This window comes from Miniopterus natalensis, chromosome 3 (genome assembly GCF_054644295.1).
Source record: "Miniopterus natalensis isolate mMinNat1 chromosome 3, mMinNat1.hap1, whole genome shotgun sequence".
Classification (NCBI taxonomy): Eukaryota; Metazoa; Chordata; class Mammalia; order Chiroptera; family Miniopteridae; genus Miniopterus; species Miniopterus natalensis.
In genome coordinates, this window is record NC_142083.1 from 38,454,430 (window position 1) to 38,476,253 (window position 21,824).

Here is a 21,824-nt window from a genome sequence, read left to right on the forward strand (position 1 = left end):
TGAGCCCTGGAAGGTGTGAGAAAGGCATCCATGTGTGCAAGCATTCAGGCAAGGCAGTCCAGGCAGGGAAAATACCAAATACAGAGACCCTGAGGGGACGACACTAAGGACAGGATACACTGAAAAACCCTCCCCCTTCAAACCTCATAGAAAGGCTGGGTAAAATACAACACACATCCTTTCAAATGCATGGCTAGGCTCCCAAAGAGCTATGGCAAAGCCACTAAGATGGAACTGAGCTTTGTTACGTTCAAATAACTGACAGCAGGTCGATGGAACTGGCCCAAGCTGAGCGAGGGGACCAGTAGTAGATGGGCTCAGATGCATCGGTAGGGTCAGCTTCTGTCAGCCCTAGAGGCCATGGTAAGACGCTTGGATTGATTCCAAACCTATTAGGAGCTGTTGGAGGCTTTCAAGCAGCAGAGTGAAGAGCTCTTGTTGACATTTTAAAAGGATAAGTCTGGCTACTGTCAGGAGAGTGGACTGTGGAGGACCAGGAGAGGCAGGAAAAGGAGAGTAAGGCTCCTGCTGAAGGTCAGGGGGGGAGAGTCGCCAGCCAAAGGCTCTGCTGTGCTGTGGAAATTGGGAGAAATGGGTGGCTTTGAGTTGTATCTTGGAAATGGAACTTGCTGAGAGATTGGACATTAAGGGTAGTGAGGGGGAAAAAGAAGAAGTGGGGATGAAGTCTTGGTTTGGGACATGAATGTCTGGGTGGCTGGCAGTATATCATTTGCTGAAATATGAAGATTGAGGGAGAAACAAGAATTTTCTTTGGTATGGGGGCAAGAAATCCAAAGTTCTATTTTGGACACAGTAACTAAGGTGCCCATTAGGCATCTTTGTGAAGATATAAATAGGATGCTGGAGCTCTGGGAAGAAACAGGCTGCGTTTCAGAGACAGTGGCATGTAGAAACCACTTAAAGTCAAGGAAATACTTGAGTCCACCTAGAAAGAACCTGTAGGTAGAGAAGAGGACTGATGCCCAAGATTTCGGGAGTACCAACATTTAGGGGCCAGTCAGAGGGAGAGCCAACTAAGAAAATTGGAGAAAGCCAGTGAGATGGGAAAGAAACTAGCACATGTAGTGATGAGATGTCAAGGGGGAAAAAAGTTGTTCAAAGAGAAGGGAATGGTCAACTCTATGATTTAGAGAGTTCACGTAAGATGAAGACAGACAAGTGGCCATTAAGTTTGGTGACCTTGATGAGCAGTTTTTGTGGAATTATGGGACAGAAGCCTGTTTGGGATAAGAATATTGGATGAGAAAGTGTAGACAGTTGCTGTAGGCCATTCTTTCGAGAAGTTTTGCTGTGTTGGGAACAGAGAAATAGCAGTACAACTGGAAAGACATGTGGAGGTCAAGGAAGGGCTTTCATTAGATGGTGGAGCTAGATGTGCTGATGGAATGACCCATCAAGTAGGGTGAGAGACCATGATGGTGAGGGCTGGATAGAAGGGATAAACACGGGAATTCTGTCTTTGAGAGAAGGAGATGGCTGGGCTCCAGAGGCCATGTGGACAGGTTGGCCTTAGATAGGAGCATGGAAAGTTCATCCGCTGTAACCAAAGGGAAGGCAGAGAGATACAAACAGGTCCAGTTAGGTGGGGAGATTCAGGAGTGAGAAGATGAGATGTATGTAGTTCCCTCTGTGTTTGTTTATTTTCTCAAAGGTACAGGAGGTGAGGTCAAGTGTGAGGAGTGGGGTAGAGATTTGAGGAGAGACTGGAAAATGGGACAGTAGTTTTGGAGCCTCAGGGAAAAGCACATTACAAATTAATGGAGAGGGAAATGGGTGGATGATATACCACTTACACAGAGTGAGACCGCCGCACTGCATGGCTGTGTGCACACATACTCGTGCGTGCACACAGCCCCCAAGCAAGAGACCAAAGGAGAGACGTCACAGCTCATGAAGCAGAGAGATCTGCACAGCAGCGAATGGGCTAAACTTCAGCTGGTGGGCAGAAGAGTCTCCACCTGAAGAAACTACATTCTAAACTGAGGAGAGTGGACTCTGGACCAGCTAGTTCTCTTCTAGGTTTAGATCTTATTTGTGGTCCCATTTCCTCCGTAGACTGAAAACTGCTAAACTGGAATCACACTGCAATCTGTCTCTCCACCCGCAGATGTGATATTTGGGAGCAGTAAAAGCCAAGGGCAATATTTCTAATACTGCCAGGAAGGAGCCTGAAGTCCTTGGTGAGGCATCTGGAGAAGTCCAAGCAAAATCAAAGGGCCTGAGGTTTTATAGAGAAAATAAAATTATCCAATTTATAGCAATCAGGTTAGCAATAGATCTATACCTACAAAAAGAAGTATGTTGCTTTCCTATTGCTGCTGTAACAAATCACCACAAACTGATTGGTTTTAAAGTACACAGTTTACTACCTTATAGTTCCAAAGGTCAGAAGTCTAAATAGGTTGGCAGGGCTTCGGGAGGCTCGAGGGGAAAATATGTATCCTTGCCTTTTCCAGCTTCTACAAGCCACCTGCATTCCTTGGCTCGTCGCCCCTTTCTCCATTTTCAACGCCAGTGCTGTAGCACCCTCAAATCTCTCCCCAATCTGACCTCGACTACCCTCATTACATCTCCTGTTCTCACCCTGCCTATCCTCCCTCTCTCTTTTCCTCCCAAGGACCCTTGTACTTGTGTTGGGCCCAGCCATAAAGTGGGATAATCACTTTATCTCAAGGTCCGAAACTTAATCACACCTGCCAAGTCCCTCTGCCATGCAAGATAACATCATCACAGGTTTAGAGAGTTAGGGTGAGGACATCTTTGGCCAGGGAGGGAGCATCATTCTGTCTACCACAAGGAGTTTCCTGCTCTGTTTACCAGTGGGACTTTCTCCTTAGTTAAATAACTTCATTAAAAACAAACAAATACCCTCCTGTTTTTATTTATAAAACTGCATCTTCAGAACTAACTTATTTTAACAAGGACACCAGAGACCTTTCCCTATCCTGTCTTTGCTCTTTCCCCATGTAGCCTGAAATTAAAAGCCTGCATTTGCTTAAATCAGCCATCTAAAGCTTTTATTTTTCATCTAACATGTAAAATAATAGAGTCTAGAGCTTTTTACAAAGAAATCCTTTATATGAAACTCAGATCAAATGCGAACCAGGTATGTTTTCTCTGTTTCATCATAGAATTTCTTCTTCTGAGTTTTAGATATTTGAAACTTGAACTTCTGCTGCTAAAACATCAAGAGTAGACATCCCTTCCTAAAGCTTACAATGTAGTTAATTTAGCAATTCACATCATCCTAGTGGATTAAATTCCCAGAAAATGTCATTTAATCTAAGATTGATATTGCATGTTTACATCATTTGTCAAGAGCAGGTGTGCACAGACATGAGGCCGTGCAGGCTGTGAGATTCTGCCTCAAACCCTGGTGGGGAGGGTTCTGATATGTATCCTCAGCTTTGTGGCCTTGAGGAAGTTATGTCACCTCCAGAATCTCATTTGGCTCTTGTGTCAACAGCAGCTAATTATACTGCTTTCCTGGGGGTGGGATGTAGACCACCTGACTTTGTTCCCAAAAAGCCTTATAATAAGTACCAAGCATTGCCAAAAATTAAAATTTTGCTCCATATAATTCATCTACACTTCTATAAATTTCCTCTCTGTTTCCAATTGGATTTGATATGCCTCATTATTTCTCATTTAGAATCATGTTTGACATTTGTTTACAACCACTTTATATTCATTTAAATATAAGACCTTTTCCTTTAGATCGCGAAGAGATTTCTGTTTGTAACCCGTTAAGCTTGTTCTTATTATAATAAAAGTACTATTTGGAAATTTAAAATTTTCTTGATCTATTGGATGACGTGTGCATGTGGAGAGACACCACAACTACGATTCTTCATAATTGCACTGGTCAGGTGCTGGCGGCAAAGCCATGATACTCTCATAAAGGACCATTAAAAAGAGTTATGTGGGAACGGTTAAGAGAAACCAAAAAGGAAGAAAGCACATGGGAGCTGGTAGTGGAAGGGCATCCTGCCCACCTGTGTCTCAAAGGGCAAGAGGAGGGAAGGGTTGCCCGAAGAGAGAGCTGTGGCTATAGAAGGTTCTGGAGGATAAACACACCCAGGATCTAACCTGCACCGAGGGGAAGGGAGAAGGGAAGCAAGGGAAAGAAACACCCTGAGCCCTGCTCCCAGGCCCTGCTCTCCCATCCGTGCTTCCTTTACTCGAACTCAAGTGAAAGCTGGGCCACAGAGGTCCATTTCCTGGCACACAGCGCGGTGGGGAGTGGAGAGGGATCTGCAGGAGCAAGCGGAAGATACCCAGCGCAATGGCCTATTGGAAAAATAGTATCCCAAATTAGTCTATCTTGGCCTTCAAAATTTGATTGTATGGCCCTAGCTGCCTTGGCTCAGTGGTTAGAGCGTCGGTCCGCTCGCTGACTGAAGGGTTTGGGGTTCAATTCCAGTCAAGGGCACATACCTCGGTTACCGGTTCAATCCCCGGCTGTAGTTGGGGCTCTTCGGGGAGGCAACCAATCGATGTGACACATTGATGTTTCTCTTTCCCCCTTCCACTCTCTCTGAAAAGCAATGGAAAAAATATCCTCAGGTGAGAATTTAAAAAAAAGAAACAAACAAAAATTTGGTTGTATGTAAACCTCCGTGTACCCCCATGCTTAGGCCCTGACCCCTTGGGTCCCAGGCACCCTTCTCAGCACCGCTATAGATGGTGTTATTGCAGCTGGTGGTGCTGTCAGTGGTACCGAGCTGGTGAGCCCAGATCCGCTCCTCCTGCCGTGAATAGAAAGGTCTGAGGAATGAATTCGAGCGCGGACACCGCAGTGAGTCCCAGCAGGCCGCCTGAGAGGCTCTCACTCCTCCTGTCCTTTTCCAGGATGGAGCTTCAGCATGGGGTCGGCCTACCAGTTTCACAGTTGGCGTGTGTTCGTGATCGTCTGTGCCCTGCCCTGCGTCTGCTCGGTGGTGGCCCTCACATTCATGCCTGAAAGCCCACGGTTCTTGTTGGAGGTAAAGCTTGTTATTACCGATACTCAAGGAAGCCACAGACATTGCAAAGAGTTTCTTGTTGATTCTAGGAAAGTGTGTTTGCCTCTTTGGGGGTATGTTTTTCCTTCCTACTGTGGAGGGTTGGGGGTCAGAGAGACATGCTTCCAACAACCAGCATCTGAACAAGCTGCCCTGTGGCCAGAAAGCACTAATGTTCTTCCTCAAGCAGTGAATTTCTGCTCAATGAAGAGAACATGGCTCATTGTTCGAGAAATGAAATTTTGCCTCCCAAAGCTGCTATTTCTAGTTATAGGCACATCCATTGAACTGCTAAGGTACTCAGGGATATCCAAGTAGTCTGTATGTTCCAGTGGGACCCACCTAAAGGCATTTGCACAATTACACCCAATTTGATCTGACAATTCAAGGTAGTTATTGGAAAATCAGGGTGTGTAAGTGTTTCACCTTATAGCACTTCACTGTCTACTCACATTTGCTAGGTTGGAAAACATGATGAAGCTTGGATGATTCTGAAGTTAATTCATGACACAAACATGAGAGCACGGGGTCAGCCTGAGAAGGTCTTCACGGTGAGTACTGCCCCTCAGTGAATCATCTGTGCCACGGGCCGGAAACTCTTTCTCAGAAGGCCAGATTGTAAATTCCTCTCTCTGTACCTGCCATTCCTCATAATTGCCACTTTACCTACTCCTGCGCACACTGCTGTTATATGTGCTGTTCCCTCTGCATGAACGTCCTTTGATTCTCCTGTTACAAAGTTTATTCTCAATGGGGAAACTAGTGTAAATTAATGAAAATTGGGTGCATGGAATTTTTTAGAAGGAACATGTTTTTAAAATCTTTTGATATATACAGCATAGAGTTAGATGAAAATGTTTTGTCTAAAATAGGTGTAAGAGTACATACAGTAAGATATAAGCAGGACAAAAGTAAGATCTTCAGTGTCTTACAAATAATATCAAGTATAGTTCTTAAAATGTGAACTAGTCCCTGATTAAATAGTCCTCTGACAGCTAGCTTAGTTATTTTATTTTTATTTAGGAAATACATTTTTCATAATGTAAAGACAGAATCTGTAATGGAGGACCTGGAAGCCTTTGAATGGGCCATTCTGTTGAGTAGATGCACAATAGAGGAAGACTATTTTTAAATTAAAGGATCATGAGGCTGGGAGAATCTTGAGACTTTAGCTGGATACTCAATAGCACTTAACCCTTTCAGCCAGATGAGGGTAAACCCTTTACCAAAGACTTCTGAGAAGATGTCTCTGTAGGGCCCCATTTCCCTGCTTACCTGCTTTTCTTCCAGGAGATTAGAGTGACCGAGTTCACTCATGATCATCCATGCTAATGTAATTATATAAGGTTGGAACAATCCAAAAAAAAAATGGATAATCTCAAAGTCATTTATATGCAACTTATAAAGTCATGACTTGATTCTACCCTGAAAGTTTGTCCTTTCCCTTGCTATATCTACAATACACTGAGTGCATGCATTCCTTCAAGGTCTCCTTTTTAAGCTCTTTTTCCTATGCCCCTGCCTTAAATGTTGTTTTCCAGAGCTTTATTTTCTCATTATCCGATCTCGCTCACTTCTGCCTCTCTATCACCTAATGCACAGGCTCCTCAGCTCCAGACATGCATGCAGAAGGGCTTTGTGGCCGCTGTGCTATGTACTATAGGCCCTTTAAATTCTGAATTTCCAAATCTGAACTTTCCACCTGAAGAGTCTCCAGGCCTCTTCCTTGTCATAAATTCTATCAGCAAGTACCACCGGCACCACCCAAACTGGAGCCCCCAAAACTATCCTGTTTTCTTCGTTCCTTTATCTTCATTATGTATTTTAAAAAATATCTCTGTCCTGTTATTCCACATCCTAAATATTATTCAGCATTGTTCCTTACTTTCTACCCTGTCACTGATTTGGACCATCCCTTTGCTCCTGGACGATTCTTCAGGAATGCCAAACTCTTTGAGGACGTCTAATACACTGTTTTTCCCACAGCCCTGCATCTTTGCACATGGTATTCCGCCCACCTTGAACGGCCTCCCGGTAGTTTACACAAATGGCAAATGATACACTTCTCCATGGACTCCCGCTCACATTCCACAGTCCATGAAGCCACCCCACTTCCCTCTCACCCCCAGGTCAGCTTGGGGGTTCTGTACAATATGTCCCTCCCATCTGGCATAGACTTCCGTCAGAGTACTTTCTGCTTTGTACTGTTGTTACTTGGAGGGTGTGATGGTTGATGTTTGTATCTCTGAGGCCTGGTATCAGGCCTGGCACCCCCAAGGGTGCCAATGAATTAATCAATAGACACCGATGAGTGGAGGAGAAGAAGCTTCCCAAAAGTGACATGTCAAGTGATAAGAACACTGTGTGATTTTATTTTTTTTTTTAAATCTAGATAGAGTATCACAAAATAATGTCTACGTGGATTATTTTGAGCTGCCTCTATTTAAAATCCCATATTTAGTTCAGACACTATTTTTGTTAAATACAAACATCTTTGTTTGCATGGTCAGGAAGAGGCTACCGCCTTTCTGGTATAATTTGAAAGATACCAAGTGTCCCCATCCAGATCACCTCCATCAAAAGCCAACCTTGGTACCTAGATTCTCACAATAGAGGTGCTGCTTTTGGATGTTGGCAGAATCTCCAGAGAAAAAATATCTGTTCAGAGTTATCCCTGGCAGGGGTAACATGTGCACATTTCTGTACTTCTCTCAGATTTATCAAAAGCAGGTAAATGTTGACTCCCAGGATGAGAAAGGACAGAGCCACAAAGGATCCATTCTTCCTTTTCTCTCTCTCTCTTTTCAGGCTTTATTCTCAGTTTTGAAAGCATTGCTTCTCCTTACTCGTGGTTCTTTTCCTCAGTAAAAGGAGGCTGACTTCAGTCATAGATACAGCTTTTCATGCCGACCCTCCACCATTCGCTCCCCTTCTGTAGAAGCTGATGAGCCAGCATCGGTGCTTGCCATCAGAGCTCATTCTCTGACCTCGTACCATGGGCACCTGTAGGCATCTGCTGGCCAGTCACTGTGGGCTAGGCTGTGGGAGGAGGAAGAGAGGGTCATAGTGATGCTCCAAGAATAAAAGTGTGATGGGAAAGCTTTAAGAACTATGGTTAGGGGCCAAATTCATCAAATTTGTAGGTTATAGGCACATCAAATAAGTAGGTTCCAAAGAAAAGTATTTACAATCACGTTAGTCCAAGCAAAATAATTCTTAATCCAGAAGTTAACCTGGATGTTTTATCTGCTATGTGTCTCTGTAGTATGTGTCTCTGTAGCAATGATTCAGAGAAGGGCATTTTGGTTTATACTATTCTATTACTACTTGCCCTTCCCCCATTTCTCTGTGGTGTTCCCTCCCACTCATTCTTCATTCCGTTCTGTTAGGCGCCATTTGGGTCTGTATACTTACGCCAGCAGTCTCAAATATGGATGGAGTGTTTACCAAATACCTGCTTTATTGTTGGCGTGGGCTTTTGCTCCTTTGAAGACGAATGGTAAACCTAAACCAAGCAACTTTGGAGACGAGAACTCAGCATTTTGCCCTCTGTTGCTCTTTACAGGTAAATAGAATCAAAACCCCCAAGCAAATAGATGAGCTGATTGAAATCGAGAGTGACACAGGAACATGGTACAGAAGGTGCTTCGTTCGGATCCACACAGAACTGTATGGAGTAAGTAACAAGCCTGCCCTGAATTATTGGCCAACTTGCTGCATTTGAGGTTAGTCACACGCAGGGTTGACTAGCAGTTCCATGAGTGGGGTTCGCCCCCTTCTGCCCAGGACACTTGACTCCTGGAGTAGGATCAGGTGATAGGATTCCCTAGGGATCATCGGGGTAACTGAGACATTCCATCTTTGGGAAGGGAAGGGGTCTTGGCAATGACGGGTACACTGAAGGCTTGAGTTCTTTGCCCATTGGCCTCCAGGAAGCTGATAAACGAAAATTCTAGTATTTGGTTTTCTATAGCCTTTAGCTTTTACATTTTAAGTTCAGATGAAGTCAGTGCAAAGAAAACTCAACTTTTTAATAATTTGTTGGAGGGAGTGGAGAGTGGGGTTGGCTAGATAACTGTATAAGTAAACTAACTCTCTAATGTTTTGCAGATCTGGTTGACTTTTATGAGATGTTTCAACTACCCAGTCAGGGACAATACAATAAAGCTTACAATTGTTTGGTTCACCCTGTCTTTTGGGTAAGTGATATTTAAATTCCTGGTGAGTGAAATCTTTAAATTTCCACACTATAATTCCCAGCCAGTCATGCTGCTTTCTCTTCTTATACTCTTTGATGCTGTTAACATTAAGGAAAAAATTTTTTCCAGCTTAGATTTGCTAACAATTACAGTTTTATAAACCAGTCATTTCACTTATCTTGTCATAAGCTGAAGTGCAAAAACCAAAGTATTTGGAAAGTCCGGTAAGACCCTGGATGACTTGTCCCCCATGACTTCTCCACCCTTCCCTCATGACTTCCCCGCCCTCCCCTCCTCTCGTGCTTGGCCCCAGCCACACCAGCCTCTTTGCTCTTCCTTGAACATGCAGGAATAATAGTCTGCACTTTCAGGTCAATAGGATCTTGTGTCTGGTGGAGCCCCACATTTATGCTGCAAGCTCCATGCCCTAACATTCCTAAATTAAAACAGGCGAGTAATCAGGTGTGACCGACCTTTCCCAGCGCTGTGAGCTGTAATAAAGGGGGAAGCAAGGAAAGGGATGGTCAGGGAACCTCGCATCTTGTTCTGCGTGTGACGGGGACATCACTAACTTTTAGTTCCTCATTTCTTAGTTGAGAGGGTTGATTCAGAATATATAAAGTAACTGCCACCCAAGTTCTAGAAAAGCTATTCATCTGTGAGGAGAAGGGTGAAAGTTAACGTGTGTTAAGTGCCTACTGTGTGCTAAACTCTAGGCTAGGGGTTAAGCAAGAGGAAAGTTTACTCTCAAGATGTGAAGAGTTAACTTAATAATAATTATCTGGTTTGTTTACTTTGTTTAATAATCACTTATTGACCACATTTTAAACTTTGTGATTTCCTTATTGATGTCCCCAAAACCTTAAATGATGCGTAGCATTTAGTGGACATTCAGTAAATGTTTACTGAATAAATGAAAACTGAGCTGAAACTCCTCCGTGTCATTGAGTACAGACACTCCAGGGAAGCGTGCTTCCTCGTGGTTGCTACTTTTAAAGTTTTTGTCCTATGTATGTGACTAGAGAGCAATGCTATAGATATTGCATCTCTGAGTCATTTCTTAGTCAGTGGCCACCACTCATGCATTCACAGTAATTTAATTCATGATCTGTGAAGAGAAGAGTTTGGAAACTATGGAATCCTGAGCCAGTGATGTTTCCAGAATCCTAATGACAATGATGATAAAACCACACATGCTGTCTTTTGAGCACTTTCTATGTGCTAGGTACTTTGCAACCCATTTAATCTGAGCAACTTCCCAGGAAGGTGGATGCTATCCTCAGTCTGGTATTAGAGATGGGGTAACCGAGGCTTAGAGAACAGGCTGAAGATCACACAGCTGGTAAGTAGTAAGGTCAGGATTCGAACCGAGGATGTCTACCTGTCCTAGCAGGGTAAACTAGAGCGATGGTTCTCAAACTTTAGTATACACAGGAAGAATCAGCTGGAGAACTCCACCCCCAGACTTTCCGATTCAGCAGGTCTGGATGGGGCCTGAGAGTTCGCATTTCTAACAAGTTCTCAGGTAATGCCAATGCTGCTGGTCCAGGGAGCCCACTTTGGGAACCACTGTTTTAAAGGATTGTTGTCCAGTTAAAACATAATGTGAGCCACACTTGTCACTTTGAACGTTCTGGCAGCCACACTAAAAAAAGTAAAAAGAAACAGGTGAAATGAATTTTAATAATATATTTTACTTGACTCATTATGTCTAAAATAATATCCTTTCAACATATAGTCAGCTTAACAATGATTAAAGACTTATTTCCCTTCTTTCTCACTGGTCTCCCAGTGTGATGTTTTACACTGCAGCACACCTCGGCTTGGACTCGCCACACGTCTGCTGCTCGTAGCCGCCTGTGGCGAGTGGCTGCTGTCCTGAGAGCAGCAGAACTCAGCTGCCACCCGTGAGAATGGCACGCGTGAGGCCAAGAGGCAGAAAGTGGGAAAGATCTGGATTTTCATATAATCGCCTGAATGGCCCTCTTCCCAGCCTTGAACTGCTTTAGGAAATGGGGCTCTACCTCCCTGCTAGCGGTAGAAGAGTAGTGTAGGAACCAAGGATTCTCCACCGTAAAAGAGGTCATTCTTCAAGGGCTCTCATGGCGTCTGGACACCAGGAGTTTGCACCGGCAGACTAGGAGGCAGGGCTCCTCGGTGCGGCCTGGGGCGGTGGGAAAACTTCAGGACCAGGATGCCGCGATGGGCAGAGGGTGGGATCCTTGTGCATGTCTCCTCCCAAAGTGAGGCTTTGGGAATTATATACCAGGTAACCCCAGGCCTTACGTCTAGCTGGACTGTTGCAGACCTAATCTTCATGGGGAGCGAGCAGTGCAGATTACTGCTTGATGATCCATAGCGCTTTGTGGGGCCAACTGTCAGAGTATTTCTCCGGAGCCACTACTTCTCTGAGCGTGTCTGGGAGGCGGGCATTGCCCCTGGTGTGCTGGCACCTTTACAAACTCACATTTCTTTGTCTTTGCAGGTATTATGGGTTGTCTGTTTGGTTCCCTGACGTCATTAAACATCTGCAATCGGATGAATATGCACGACTAATTAGAAATGTGCCAAGAGAGAAATACGCAAATTTCAGTATTAACTTCACAATGGAGAACCAGATTCATACCGGCATGGAATACTACAATGGCAGGTCCAGAAACTTTGAAATAACTTAATATGCCCCCGTTCACAAAAACTGATTCCTTACTAGCCTTCGCTGCACTGAAACATGTAGTTTCTGTGTATTTTTAGTTTTTGCATTTAGTCATTTTCTGGCTGAATGTGAACACTTCCAAATGGGCCTTAAAGAAAAGGGATCAGTTACTTCACTTAAAAGTACTTCTGAAACTGAGCCGCTTCGCATTTGTTAAGTGGTGGAATTGACTGGTATGAAACAAAAATTTAGAGAGACCCTGGAGAGAAATGAAAATAAGTTACAGAAGGGGAGAATGAAGAGTATGAGAAAATAAAATGGGTTATAAGGTTATTTAGTTCAGAGAAGAACCTGAGATGTAATTTGTTGCCTGTCTTCTGTTCCTGGAAAAGGGGACCGCTTGTGAGAATTCCTTTCTTCTCCACAGCGCTGAATCAAAAATTGGGGTTAAATTGTATCAGAAAGAACTTCAATTAGAGAACAGGAGTGACTCCCCAAAGTTAGGGCTTTGAAAATAAGGAATAAATTAGCAAAGGGCGTTTTTGAGAATAGAATCTGGAATCCTCTTGATGAGGACAGAGCTGGTTCAGGGAGGTGATTCTGGTTCATTCTTTCAGAAAGACAAAGGGATGGACAAGGTTATTATTTGTTGTCTGAGCAAATACTTGCTGCTATGAGTTCCAGTGGTTTATATCATTCTTAGAAAATTGTCCCAATTTCAAAAATAATAAAAATTAAAAAGCTAACATAATCAAAGTTTCCCAGGGCAAAAACCAGTTTGGAAAGATGAAAAAGAAATCTATGGGATGTTTATGGTTTGTAATGAAAAGAATTACAGCTAGGAGATAATTGTTTGAATTGACAATTCAGTGAGGGGCCTAATTTTAATCCCTGGACCCTGAGAGCAGGGGGTTGACGTAAGATTCTTTTAAACTGGCGGATCTATTAGGCCACAGGGCACAGTCAATCCTTAGGGTGAGAACAATTTTGAAAGTACTAAATAATTAGTGAGTGCTTTAGGATCAGTCCCTTTCTGCCCCCAATAAGAGTGGTGTTTGAAATCAAAACTTCTTCCTCAGCTGAACAAGCATCTTCCCCCAGCGACTGTCTAAGTAGATATTTATAGTCCCCTAATAAATTACAGAGACATTTGAATATTTATCCATGTCTCCTGGGAGTCCTTATCAACACGGACAAATCTGAATCAGAGATTCTTCTAAGGTGTTAAGATCATTATGACTGTTGACATTTTTACCACCTAGGGTTCCCCCTTGCAGCACCCAAAACTGTGTATGAGCAGATTTCATCATTCTACACATTTCCAGAAATAAGCATAGCTCTCATCATTCCATTTGGTTCAAGAAATACCTGTTGGCTCTTGCAATGAGTGTGACCTATGAGTTAAATGACCCCTGCATCAATCATTCCTTATGTAAATGATGAATTTTCACATCCTTTCTTCAGGATAATCCCTACACTAGAATGAAGAAACCTTTGGTTTTTGGTTTGGGGGACAAACTTCCTTTAAAAATGTGTATGGGAACACATCCTCCAGTCAGAGCCGTTAACCCCAAATAGAGAATTTTCAAATAAAGGCATATGGGAAGGAGCAAGAAGATAGGATTGAAAAATAAAGAATTAATAGCCACAAGTAATCTCCAATTTTTCTACCTGCAATTGCAAACCCCCCAAAAAACTTTTAGCAACACTGCAAAAAGCTATCTTGCAGTTATCAAGGAAGTTATCTTGAATGCCATCTCTTCTTCTGGTAGGAAACAATCTTGGCGAGCAATGGATAGCCAAAGGACAGGCTGCATGAGGAAAAAGGGGGAAAGCAAGAGCTTAGAAAACCCAGAAACTAATGTCCTTTCAAACTAAAAGAGCCCACAGCGGGGCTTCCCAACCCTAAGCCTGTTTGAATTAGCTTTGAACCCTTATGGACAATCATTGATGTGAATTTTGTGTGTGTGTTGAGCAGGTTCCTAGGGGTCAAGTTCAAATCTGTAACCTTCAAGGATTCAGTGTTTAAGGCCTGCACCTTTGAGGATGTGACTTCAGTCAACACCTACTTCAAGAACTGCACATTTATTGATACTGTTTTTGACCACACAGGTAGGTGTGCTGCTTAGCTCTGCAGAGGGCCTGGCGTTTGGCAGAAATGGGACACCCACATGACAGTGTGCACAGAGGCTTATGGGGGAAATGGAGATTAAAGTATAAATGAATGGATTCCCTAAATCAGATTGGATCAAAATTAAGAGTGTATTGTTTGTTTTTGACATTTAAGGCAAATGGGACTTGCTGAAGTTCAAAGCTGAAAAATAAATGGTTTGGTGAATAATTTTTAAAGCAAAGAAGTAACCTGTAGTTTATTTGTTGTGATAATCTTGGTTTCTAAATCTGGTGTTTGTTTAAGTCAGCATGCCTGAACTACAGTCAGCAGAGACGGCGAACATATGGCTGATTCATGCATATTTTGAAACAAATTGTTTTTGTAATTGTTGTATGGAAGCTATTAGCACTATGATGATAGTCCTTATATAACATGATAATTAGAACGAACTAACATAAAGCAGTAAACAAGTAATTAGCCATGGCCAATCAAAAGAAATCAGAGGATAACTGGATTCTTTAACTTATTCCTTTTTTCAACAAAGGTATTCCTTCATTCTGTAGCCGTGCCTCACATTGAGGGGATTGGTTCCAGGACCCTCATGGATACCAATATACACACCACAAATGCTCAAGCCCCTTATATAAAATAGTGTGGTGTTTGCATAACCTACACACATCCTCCCATATACTGTAATCATCTCTAGGTTGCTTATAATATCTAACACAATGTAAATACTGTAAAAATAGTTATTATACTGTATTATTAGGGAGTAACAACAAGAAAAAAGCCTACAACAAGAAAAATGTCTGTACCTGTCCAGTACAGATGCATTCATCACAAGCCTAACTACACAGGACACGTCAGCAACATCACTTTTTCCGACCCACAGAGGCGGAATCCATGCATACAGAGTGCCACGCATACTTTGTAATGTAAAGTCCTAGACCCTGTACCTTGTCCGGGTAAAGACACTAAAAGTCAAACCAGTCCAGGCTTTGAAGCCCTCAAGGAGTTTACAGTATCATGATTCCTTTCTGAATTCTTGATAGATTCTCTTATCCTGGTGTACAGCTCTTCAGAGCTTGATGAATTATCTTTCTTTATGTTCACAGATTTTGAGGAGTATAAATTCATTGACAGTGAGTTTCAAAACTGCTCATTTTTTCACAATAAAACGGGATGCCAGATTACCTTTGATGATGACTACAGTGCCTACTGGATTTATTTTGTCAACTTCCTGGGAACATTGGCGGTGTTACCAGGGAACATCGTGTCTGCCCTCCTGATGGACAGAATCGGACGCTTAACGATGCTAGGTATGTGCTTAGTTTCCTGTAAAATAAAAGAGCTGCCCTGCAGTCTAGCGGGAGCCCTTTCCCACTTAGGGATTTGCATCCCAAAGAGATAAGAGAAATCCCTTAAGACTTTTCATTAAGACAACATTTTAGTGAAAATTATGTCTAATTACATTTCATTTGAGCAGCTTCCATGAGTTCACAGCCTGGAAAACTAATTATGTGTGACTAATATATATTTTTCCACTTAAGTAGCTGAGTAATTGATGATGTGCATTTCGTGCTTGCCGTGTTCAGAAGGCAGTTAGAGAGGCAAACCTATCTCCAGGTGAGCACACCCACACCTGAGCTTCGCCAGGCCCAGTCTGGAGCTTCCCCTGGGATTTGTGCTGCCTGAGACCTTGAAGACCCAAGGGCCTTTGCTCTACCAAGACGAGGGGAAACATCCCAACCTTTTGTCTGTTTCGTCGGCAGGTGGCTCCATGGTACTGTCAGGGATCAGCTGTTTCTTTCTTTGGTTTGGCACCAGTGAATCCATGATGATAGGGATGCTGTGTCTGTACAATGGCTTGACCATCTCGGCCTGGAACTCCCTTGATGTAGTCACTGTGGAACTGTACCCCACAGACCGGAGGTATGTTGAAATGGGCCTCAGAAGAGGCCCCCCACAGGACCACTGAAAAGGCATAGAAAATAAACCAAATTGTCATGTTTCCAAGAAAGTAAAAATTCAAAAACATCTGGCATATGAAGTTGTACGTTTCACTTGTATATATTAAAAGGAAAATGTTGGGGAATGTAGTTGCTAGCAAGAGTTAATAGGACAATTGTTACTGGGGATTTGGGCTCTCGGTTCTCGACTTCATGCAGGAAAGATTTCACAACACAGTCCAGGTGATTTTGAGAGTATAGTTTATCAAAGCTGGGGACAGTGAAACAAAGGAAGGGCTTAAGATAGAAGAGGCGACATCATAGCAACAGGAGTGAGCCTAGGCGGAGCTGCCTTGGCCCTTTGGAAATGTGAGGAATAGTACAGCTTAGGTGTGGCTGCCTTGGCCCTTTAGAAAGAAAGTCACAGAGGCAGAAGAAATGAGCCAGCTGGGCTGCATGGACTCAGGAAACAAGTTACTGAGACAAAAGAAGAGCCCTTGGAAAAAGAAAGCAAAGATACGCGCCTTAGGAAAGAGGAGGCAGGGGAGGCGAGGAGGGGGTGCTCGAGAGAGAGAGAGAGAGAGAGAGAGAACGCAAGTGTGTGCATGCTGGGTCTTTTGTCTGTTTTCTAAGGGTTTTTATCTGTTTTCTAAAGGCAGAATTTTAGGGGAGGTCTCGGGGGAGGATCTCAATAGAATATTTATCACCTTTCCAGGTGTGTCCCTTCAGGGTTGGTGTCTCCACTGATTGGTTGGTGCTAGGGTAGGAAGTCATTATTCATTGCATGTGGTCCTGATGTCAGCCGTGGTGTGGCTTCATCTGGTTTTGCTGCTTTTCCGGGCCTGAAGCTGAAACATAGCTGAGGCCTAGATGTTATCTCTAGTTTGACAAAAACTCTGTCTCTGTAGTCAACAGACCAGAGACTTAGTTCCTAAGATTATTCGACGCTGATCAGAACCTCATTGTTCTGAGGGCTTACGGCTTAAGGGAGTGGTCATGCAAGAGAGAAGGAGGCAGGTGAGGCAGGGTGCTGGATGAGGCCAGCTGGAATCAGCTATCTGTCTCAGTTTCCCCATTCCACTTGCCAAGGAATTCTCCTGGCTTCTTTCTATCCTGCCTCACAGTGAAACCAGTGAGGGAATGTAATTGTGTCCATGACTTAGTTTGCTGACTAACAGTGTGGAGAAGCTGTAATGGGGCGGTGAGTAGGATCTAATAGCCTGTCTTGGCCCACATTCTGAGCCACTAATCAGTCTTGAGAGGGTCCTTACGTTTGCAAGTGTGTGCATGAGCTCTTCATTAAGCAACCACAAATAGGTCTCTAGAAGATATCTCTTGACCTTCCTGGTCTGTTGGAGAAAAAGCCCAACACATTTCCAGTTACCAAAAAAGATTACTCTTAGAAGAACATTATGTGTCTTGTCCCAAAATGGAGACACAGAGACTTTGCACCTCATATCAGAGAAAGGGCTAGAAGGGACTTGGGGTAGAGCTTCAGCAACTGAATAAAGAAAAGAACAGAAGTCCTGTTCTGCCCCTTGACATGAGAGAAGACAAATGGCCTTGCCTTCTTTGGTTTTTGTGTGTGCTTTGTCACCGTGGAAGCCCTCTCTGCTCAAGGGTAGAGTCAGCATTGTCTGGACTTTGAAATGGAGGAGGGTTTTCTCGGGCCATGCAGACACATTCGGGATATCAATTTTCTGCTGTTGTCGGAAAGGTTAACCGTCAACTAAGATAAAAACAGAAGTTGCTGTTTGATGCTAGTTCATGTCTTCCAGGACACACAGGTCAAGTTAGGACTAAACATGCACAGGGTTGATTAGGGGAAGTGCCTCGTGAGAGAAAATGGGGAGGTGGAGTCTGGGACAGCCCCAGAAGGAGCGAGGATGGGTGGTTGGGTGGAAACATCCCAGACCAGCGATCTAAGGAAGGTCTGCCAAGGCTGCTGCTGGGGAAGAGGGATGACAGTGTCAGCTTCAGAGGAGTCCTGCGTGGCCCAGGGACCAGTCCGTCATAGCATTCCTGTCATGTTCAGTTATTGGAACATCAAAACGTGGTGATGAATTTCAGAGCACGGCAGCCAGGCGGTGACTCGGAGGTCTGCAAGGTGCTGCTGCTGGCGGACATGCTCCAGCGCTTAGGCAGATGCGATCAGGTAACGCGCAGGTCCTCACTTCCTTCAGTGCTGCAGAGAGAGCTGGCCCTCGAGAGCAGCATTGCCAGGCCCGGGTGGTGTAGCGAGGACCACCCGCTCTGTTTCAGGCTCAAACCTTCTCTTCCGTCTCGGCCATGTTGCTCTGGTCACGTCAGGAGGCCTCCGCTGACCTCTGGCTCTGTTGTTAGAGGATAACCCCAACGGTTTCATGGGCAAATGCCCTGTAGTCTCTGTGTGGAGACAGAATAGAAGGTGTCTTGGCAGGAACTCCGGTTAGAGGCTGTAATGTCTCATAATAGAGCACCAGCACTGCCAAGCCCTTGTCCAGTTTCTGGAAGCCATCCTTAAGGATCACAGTACCCCCTATCTTTCAGCTGCCAGCTCCCCTTCCCCGTGCAGCACAGCCTGTTCGAGGATCTCCTCCCCCTCTTCCCCACCTTCTCCATCAACAGTGCGGAGAAGACCGGACTTCAGGTGCAGGTGCTGCCAGACAGTAGCTGGGTAGCCTTAGATTAGTCCTGTCGGCTTTCAGTCTCCTCCTCTGAGAAATGGAGGGTGAGTCAGGCACTCTACTGAGTATTTAGATGACCTCATTTGACCTTATTTAACCCTTACTCCAACCCTACAAGAGTAGGTAGGTTTATTCCATTTTCAGGTGAGGAAAACAAGGCACAGACAGGGGTAGTAACTTGTCCTGGATCACATCACGTGGCCTCAGACTCAGCTGTCTGACTGAGGTGCTGTTTCCAATACAGATAAATCTAACCCGTCCCGGTAGGTCTGGGGCGAAGGTCTAGGAATCTCTTTCTAGGAAGCCCACTTGGCAACTGGGATACACAGCCATGTTCATGAACCTTTGCCTTAAATGAACTTCAAGTTGCCTCCCAATGCTCACTTTCATCCCCTCTTACTTACCTAGGCCCAGGCCCTCACTTCCTAGCTAGGTTTACCAGATAAATGATAAGACACAAAGGCTTCCGTTATCACCTGTCTGTGCATATTTGCATTTCAACGGGAATAAGCACTAGGAAGCTGGTGGTGGCGGTGGGGCTGGGAGGGAGATGGAGGGTGCATTGGGCCTAGAGGTTCCTCCAGCTCACAGCTGATGGGTAAGCCCTTCTCCACTTGCTCTGAGTGAGAGCCCTGCTTGCAGTGGTGTAGGATGCATCCTCCCAGGTCAAGGAGTACACACACGGACCTCACACACACCATACAGCCACTGCTTTCCTGGATGAGACGAACTTCCCCTTTCTTTGAAGACCAGAGAGCAATTTGGTCTTTTCTGACTTAAGAATATTAGATTTTTTCCCCCTCTGGAAAAGCAAGTTGATAATTGGGCAACAATAAACAAACATGGCCCAACTAATGCCCATTAAAATGTCCATTATAGAAATCTACTTCCAACCTATTTTAAAGACACCTGGAAATCCCTTAGTTCCTTCCCCAAATGTCATATGCTTCCTGTGCCAGTTCTGAAAGGGGTTGTGCTGAGTGAATGTAAAGACTGCATGGCCACATCCCAAAGGTGTGGCCAGACCTAACTAAGGCTAACTCCAGACGGCGCCCTGCCATTGGCTCAAGCCAGCCCGCAGGGGAGCAGGAGTGGGGCCTCGCCCAGCAGGGAAGGCCTCCGTGGCTGCCCCGTACAACCTACAGCCACTGAGTAAGTTGGAAGAGAAGGAGAGATTCTGGTTGGGTGAGAAACTGATTGCCTCCGGTGCAAATGAGCTGGGAGAGCAGGACACACAGGAGAGGTTAAAGAGCAGGAGCAGAGAGAGAGAGGAAGGCTGGAGAGGCCTTTGCATTGGATTCCTCTCCTGCGGCCACATCGCAAACATTTTCCCTGGCTGTGTCACACCGCCGGCCCCCCCCTAACAACACGGCCAGACAAAGGAGGGCTTATGTGTGAAGGTGTTCACTGCGGCATCGGACATGTTCCCCAGATTTGGAAAGCTCCTAATTACCCAACAGTATGGATACAGAAATAATGGTTCTATGCGGAATCACTTTACACAAAACACAAATGACATGGGACAAACAGTGGTATTACTGATTGGGAAAAGCAGAGAGCAGAATTCTATAAATTATGTGATTTGTGAAAATATGGATATGATTGGGAGCACGCTAAAGGGAACTCGGAAATGAGAACCATTTGTTGGAAGGGTGGAGTGGATGTTTTGCTTTTGTAATTTCCTGTGGTAGGTAACAGTAAATCCAAATCTATTCAAAAATGCAGGTGTCTCTGGCGGACTGCAGGGTTCTCAGCCTCGGATACACCTTAAATCACACAGCTTCCAAAACTACCACTGCCTAAGCCCCAGTGGAGCAGTAAAGTCCAAATTTCCACGGCCATGGCCCTGGGCACCGGTGTTGCCACATCACCGTGTTTTAGAAGTTCCATGAGGGATAGATACTGTGCACCCAGGTTGAGTACCACTGGGTGAGGCTGTGCTTATGCATGTCCACGCACCTGGTTCAGCCAGATTGCTGTCCTCACCCCACATTGAGAACAGCTGAGTGAGGAAATGGGAGACCTGTTTGGGGACTGGAGGGAGGCAGGCCATCTGGCACTTGAGACGCCATTGGAGGGGTGTCTAAGGCAGACCTGAGTGATGTACCACAGAGATACACTAGGAAGATGTGAGGATATTTTGAGAGTCAGAGAACACCTCTGCCCACGTTCCATCTTTCACCTGGCAAGCTCTCCTCTCCCTTCAAACCAGTTCTCTTCTCATCCATCCCCTCAAGAAGCCTTCCCCGCCTGCCCCCATCCCAGCCTAAGATCACTTCACGTCCTCTGTGCCCCCTAGCACCCTGTGGGGATCTTTATCACTGCACTTAGTAGGTTGTGTTACCATGTTCTCTTTGCATCTGTCCAGTGCAAATGGGCACTTCACCTTGTTCATTCTGGGTCCCTGGTGCCTGGTGCAGTGCTTGGCTCATAAGAGATGCTAATGAATGATTGTTGAATGAGCAATCGGTCATAGAATAATATGTAAATTAGGAGTACATTAAGGACAAATTTACTTATTAGGCAAATATTCAAGAGGTTTCTGGTGTTCTTAGCACTGTAGTAAGCTTAGATGGATTCAGTGTTAAAAGTAACTGTTTTAAGTTGACCCAGGGAACTAGTCATCATTCGCAATATTATTTCTGTGAGAGGAATGAAATTTATTCTGTTTCAAACAGCCCACTTCCAGATGAGCATTCAGATCATGCTGTGTTCCTGGTTTAAGGATCGCTTGTACTTTCCGCAATGCCCCAAGCTGAGGAACGGCTACCAATGACTGGCTGAGCTGTCCGGGGAATGTTCCTTTCCAGCAGTTTACCCTCTAACAGGACAATTCCACAAGCTCCATCTGGAGCTACACCATTTCAGTCCTGGATCTACACCATTTCAGTCCTTTTTCAAAATGTAGCATTTAACTTTTTTCCCTAATAATTTCATCAGTCGATGGGGCAGATATTGCAGCCAATGTTTAAACCAATGGCTGACACTCACACGGTGCCTCACTGCCAGGCCCTTCCTAACTGCTCCATTCATCAATGTCCCTTTCTTCTTTCCAGGAGCCTCAAAAGATCCCAGCTGACCCTGCCCTAAAGTCAGAAAAAGAAAAAAAAAAGAGGCTGGGTGGGAGGGCAAAACTACCCTCATTCTATCCAGGATGGAGCCAGCCATTTCCTTTTCTTGGTCACCAATTAGTACATAAAATTCTATAAATGAACTAGAA

The 21,824-nt window shown here is 44.5% G+C and overlaps 1 protein-coding gene across 1 annotated transcript in view; it reads left to right on the forward strand.

Moving 5' to 3' along the window:
- SV2C (synaptic vesicle glycoprotein 2C) overlaps positions 1 to 21,824 on the forward strand; it is a 108,107-nt gene that overhangs the window by 81,783 nt on the left and 4,500 nt on the right. Inside the window, exons 4-11 of the mRNA XM_016205235.2 lie at positions 4,873 to 5,006; positions 5,486 to 5,575; positions 8,590 to 8,700; positions 9,135 to 9,223; positions 11,709 to 11,873; positions 13,855 to 13,988; positions 15,105 to 15,308; positions 15,762 to 15,921. Coding sequence (XP_016060721.1) covers positions 4,873 to 5,006; positions 5,486 to 5,575; positions 8,590 to 8,700; positions 9,135 to 9,223; positions 11,709 to 11,873; positions 13,855 to 13,988; positions 15,105 to 15,308; positions 15,762 to 15,921 — 1,087 coding nt within the window. The remainder of the gene's footprint in view (positions 1 to 4,872; positions 5,007 to 5,485; positions 5,576 to 8,589; positions 8,701 to 9,134; positions 9,224 to 11,708; positions 11,874 to 13,854; positions 13,989 to 15,104; positions 15,309 to 15,761; positions 15,922 to 21,824) is intronic.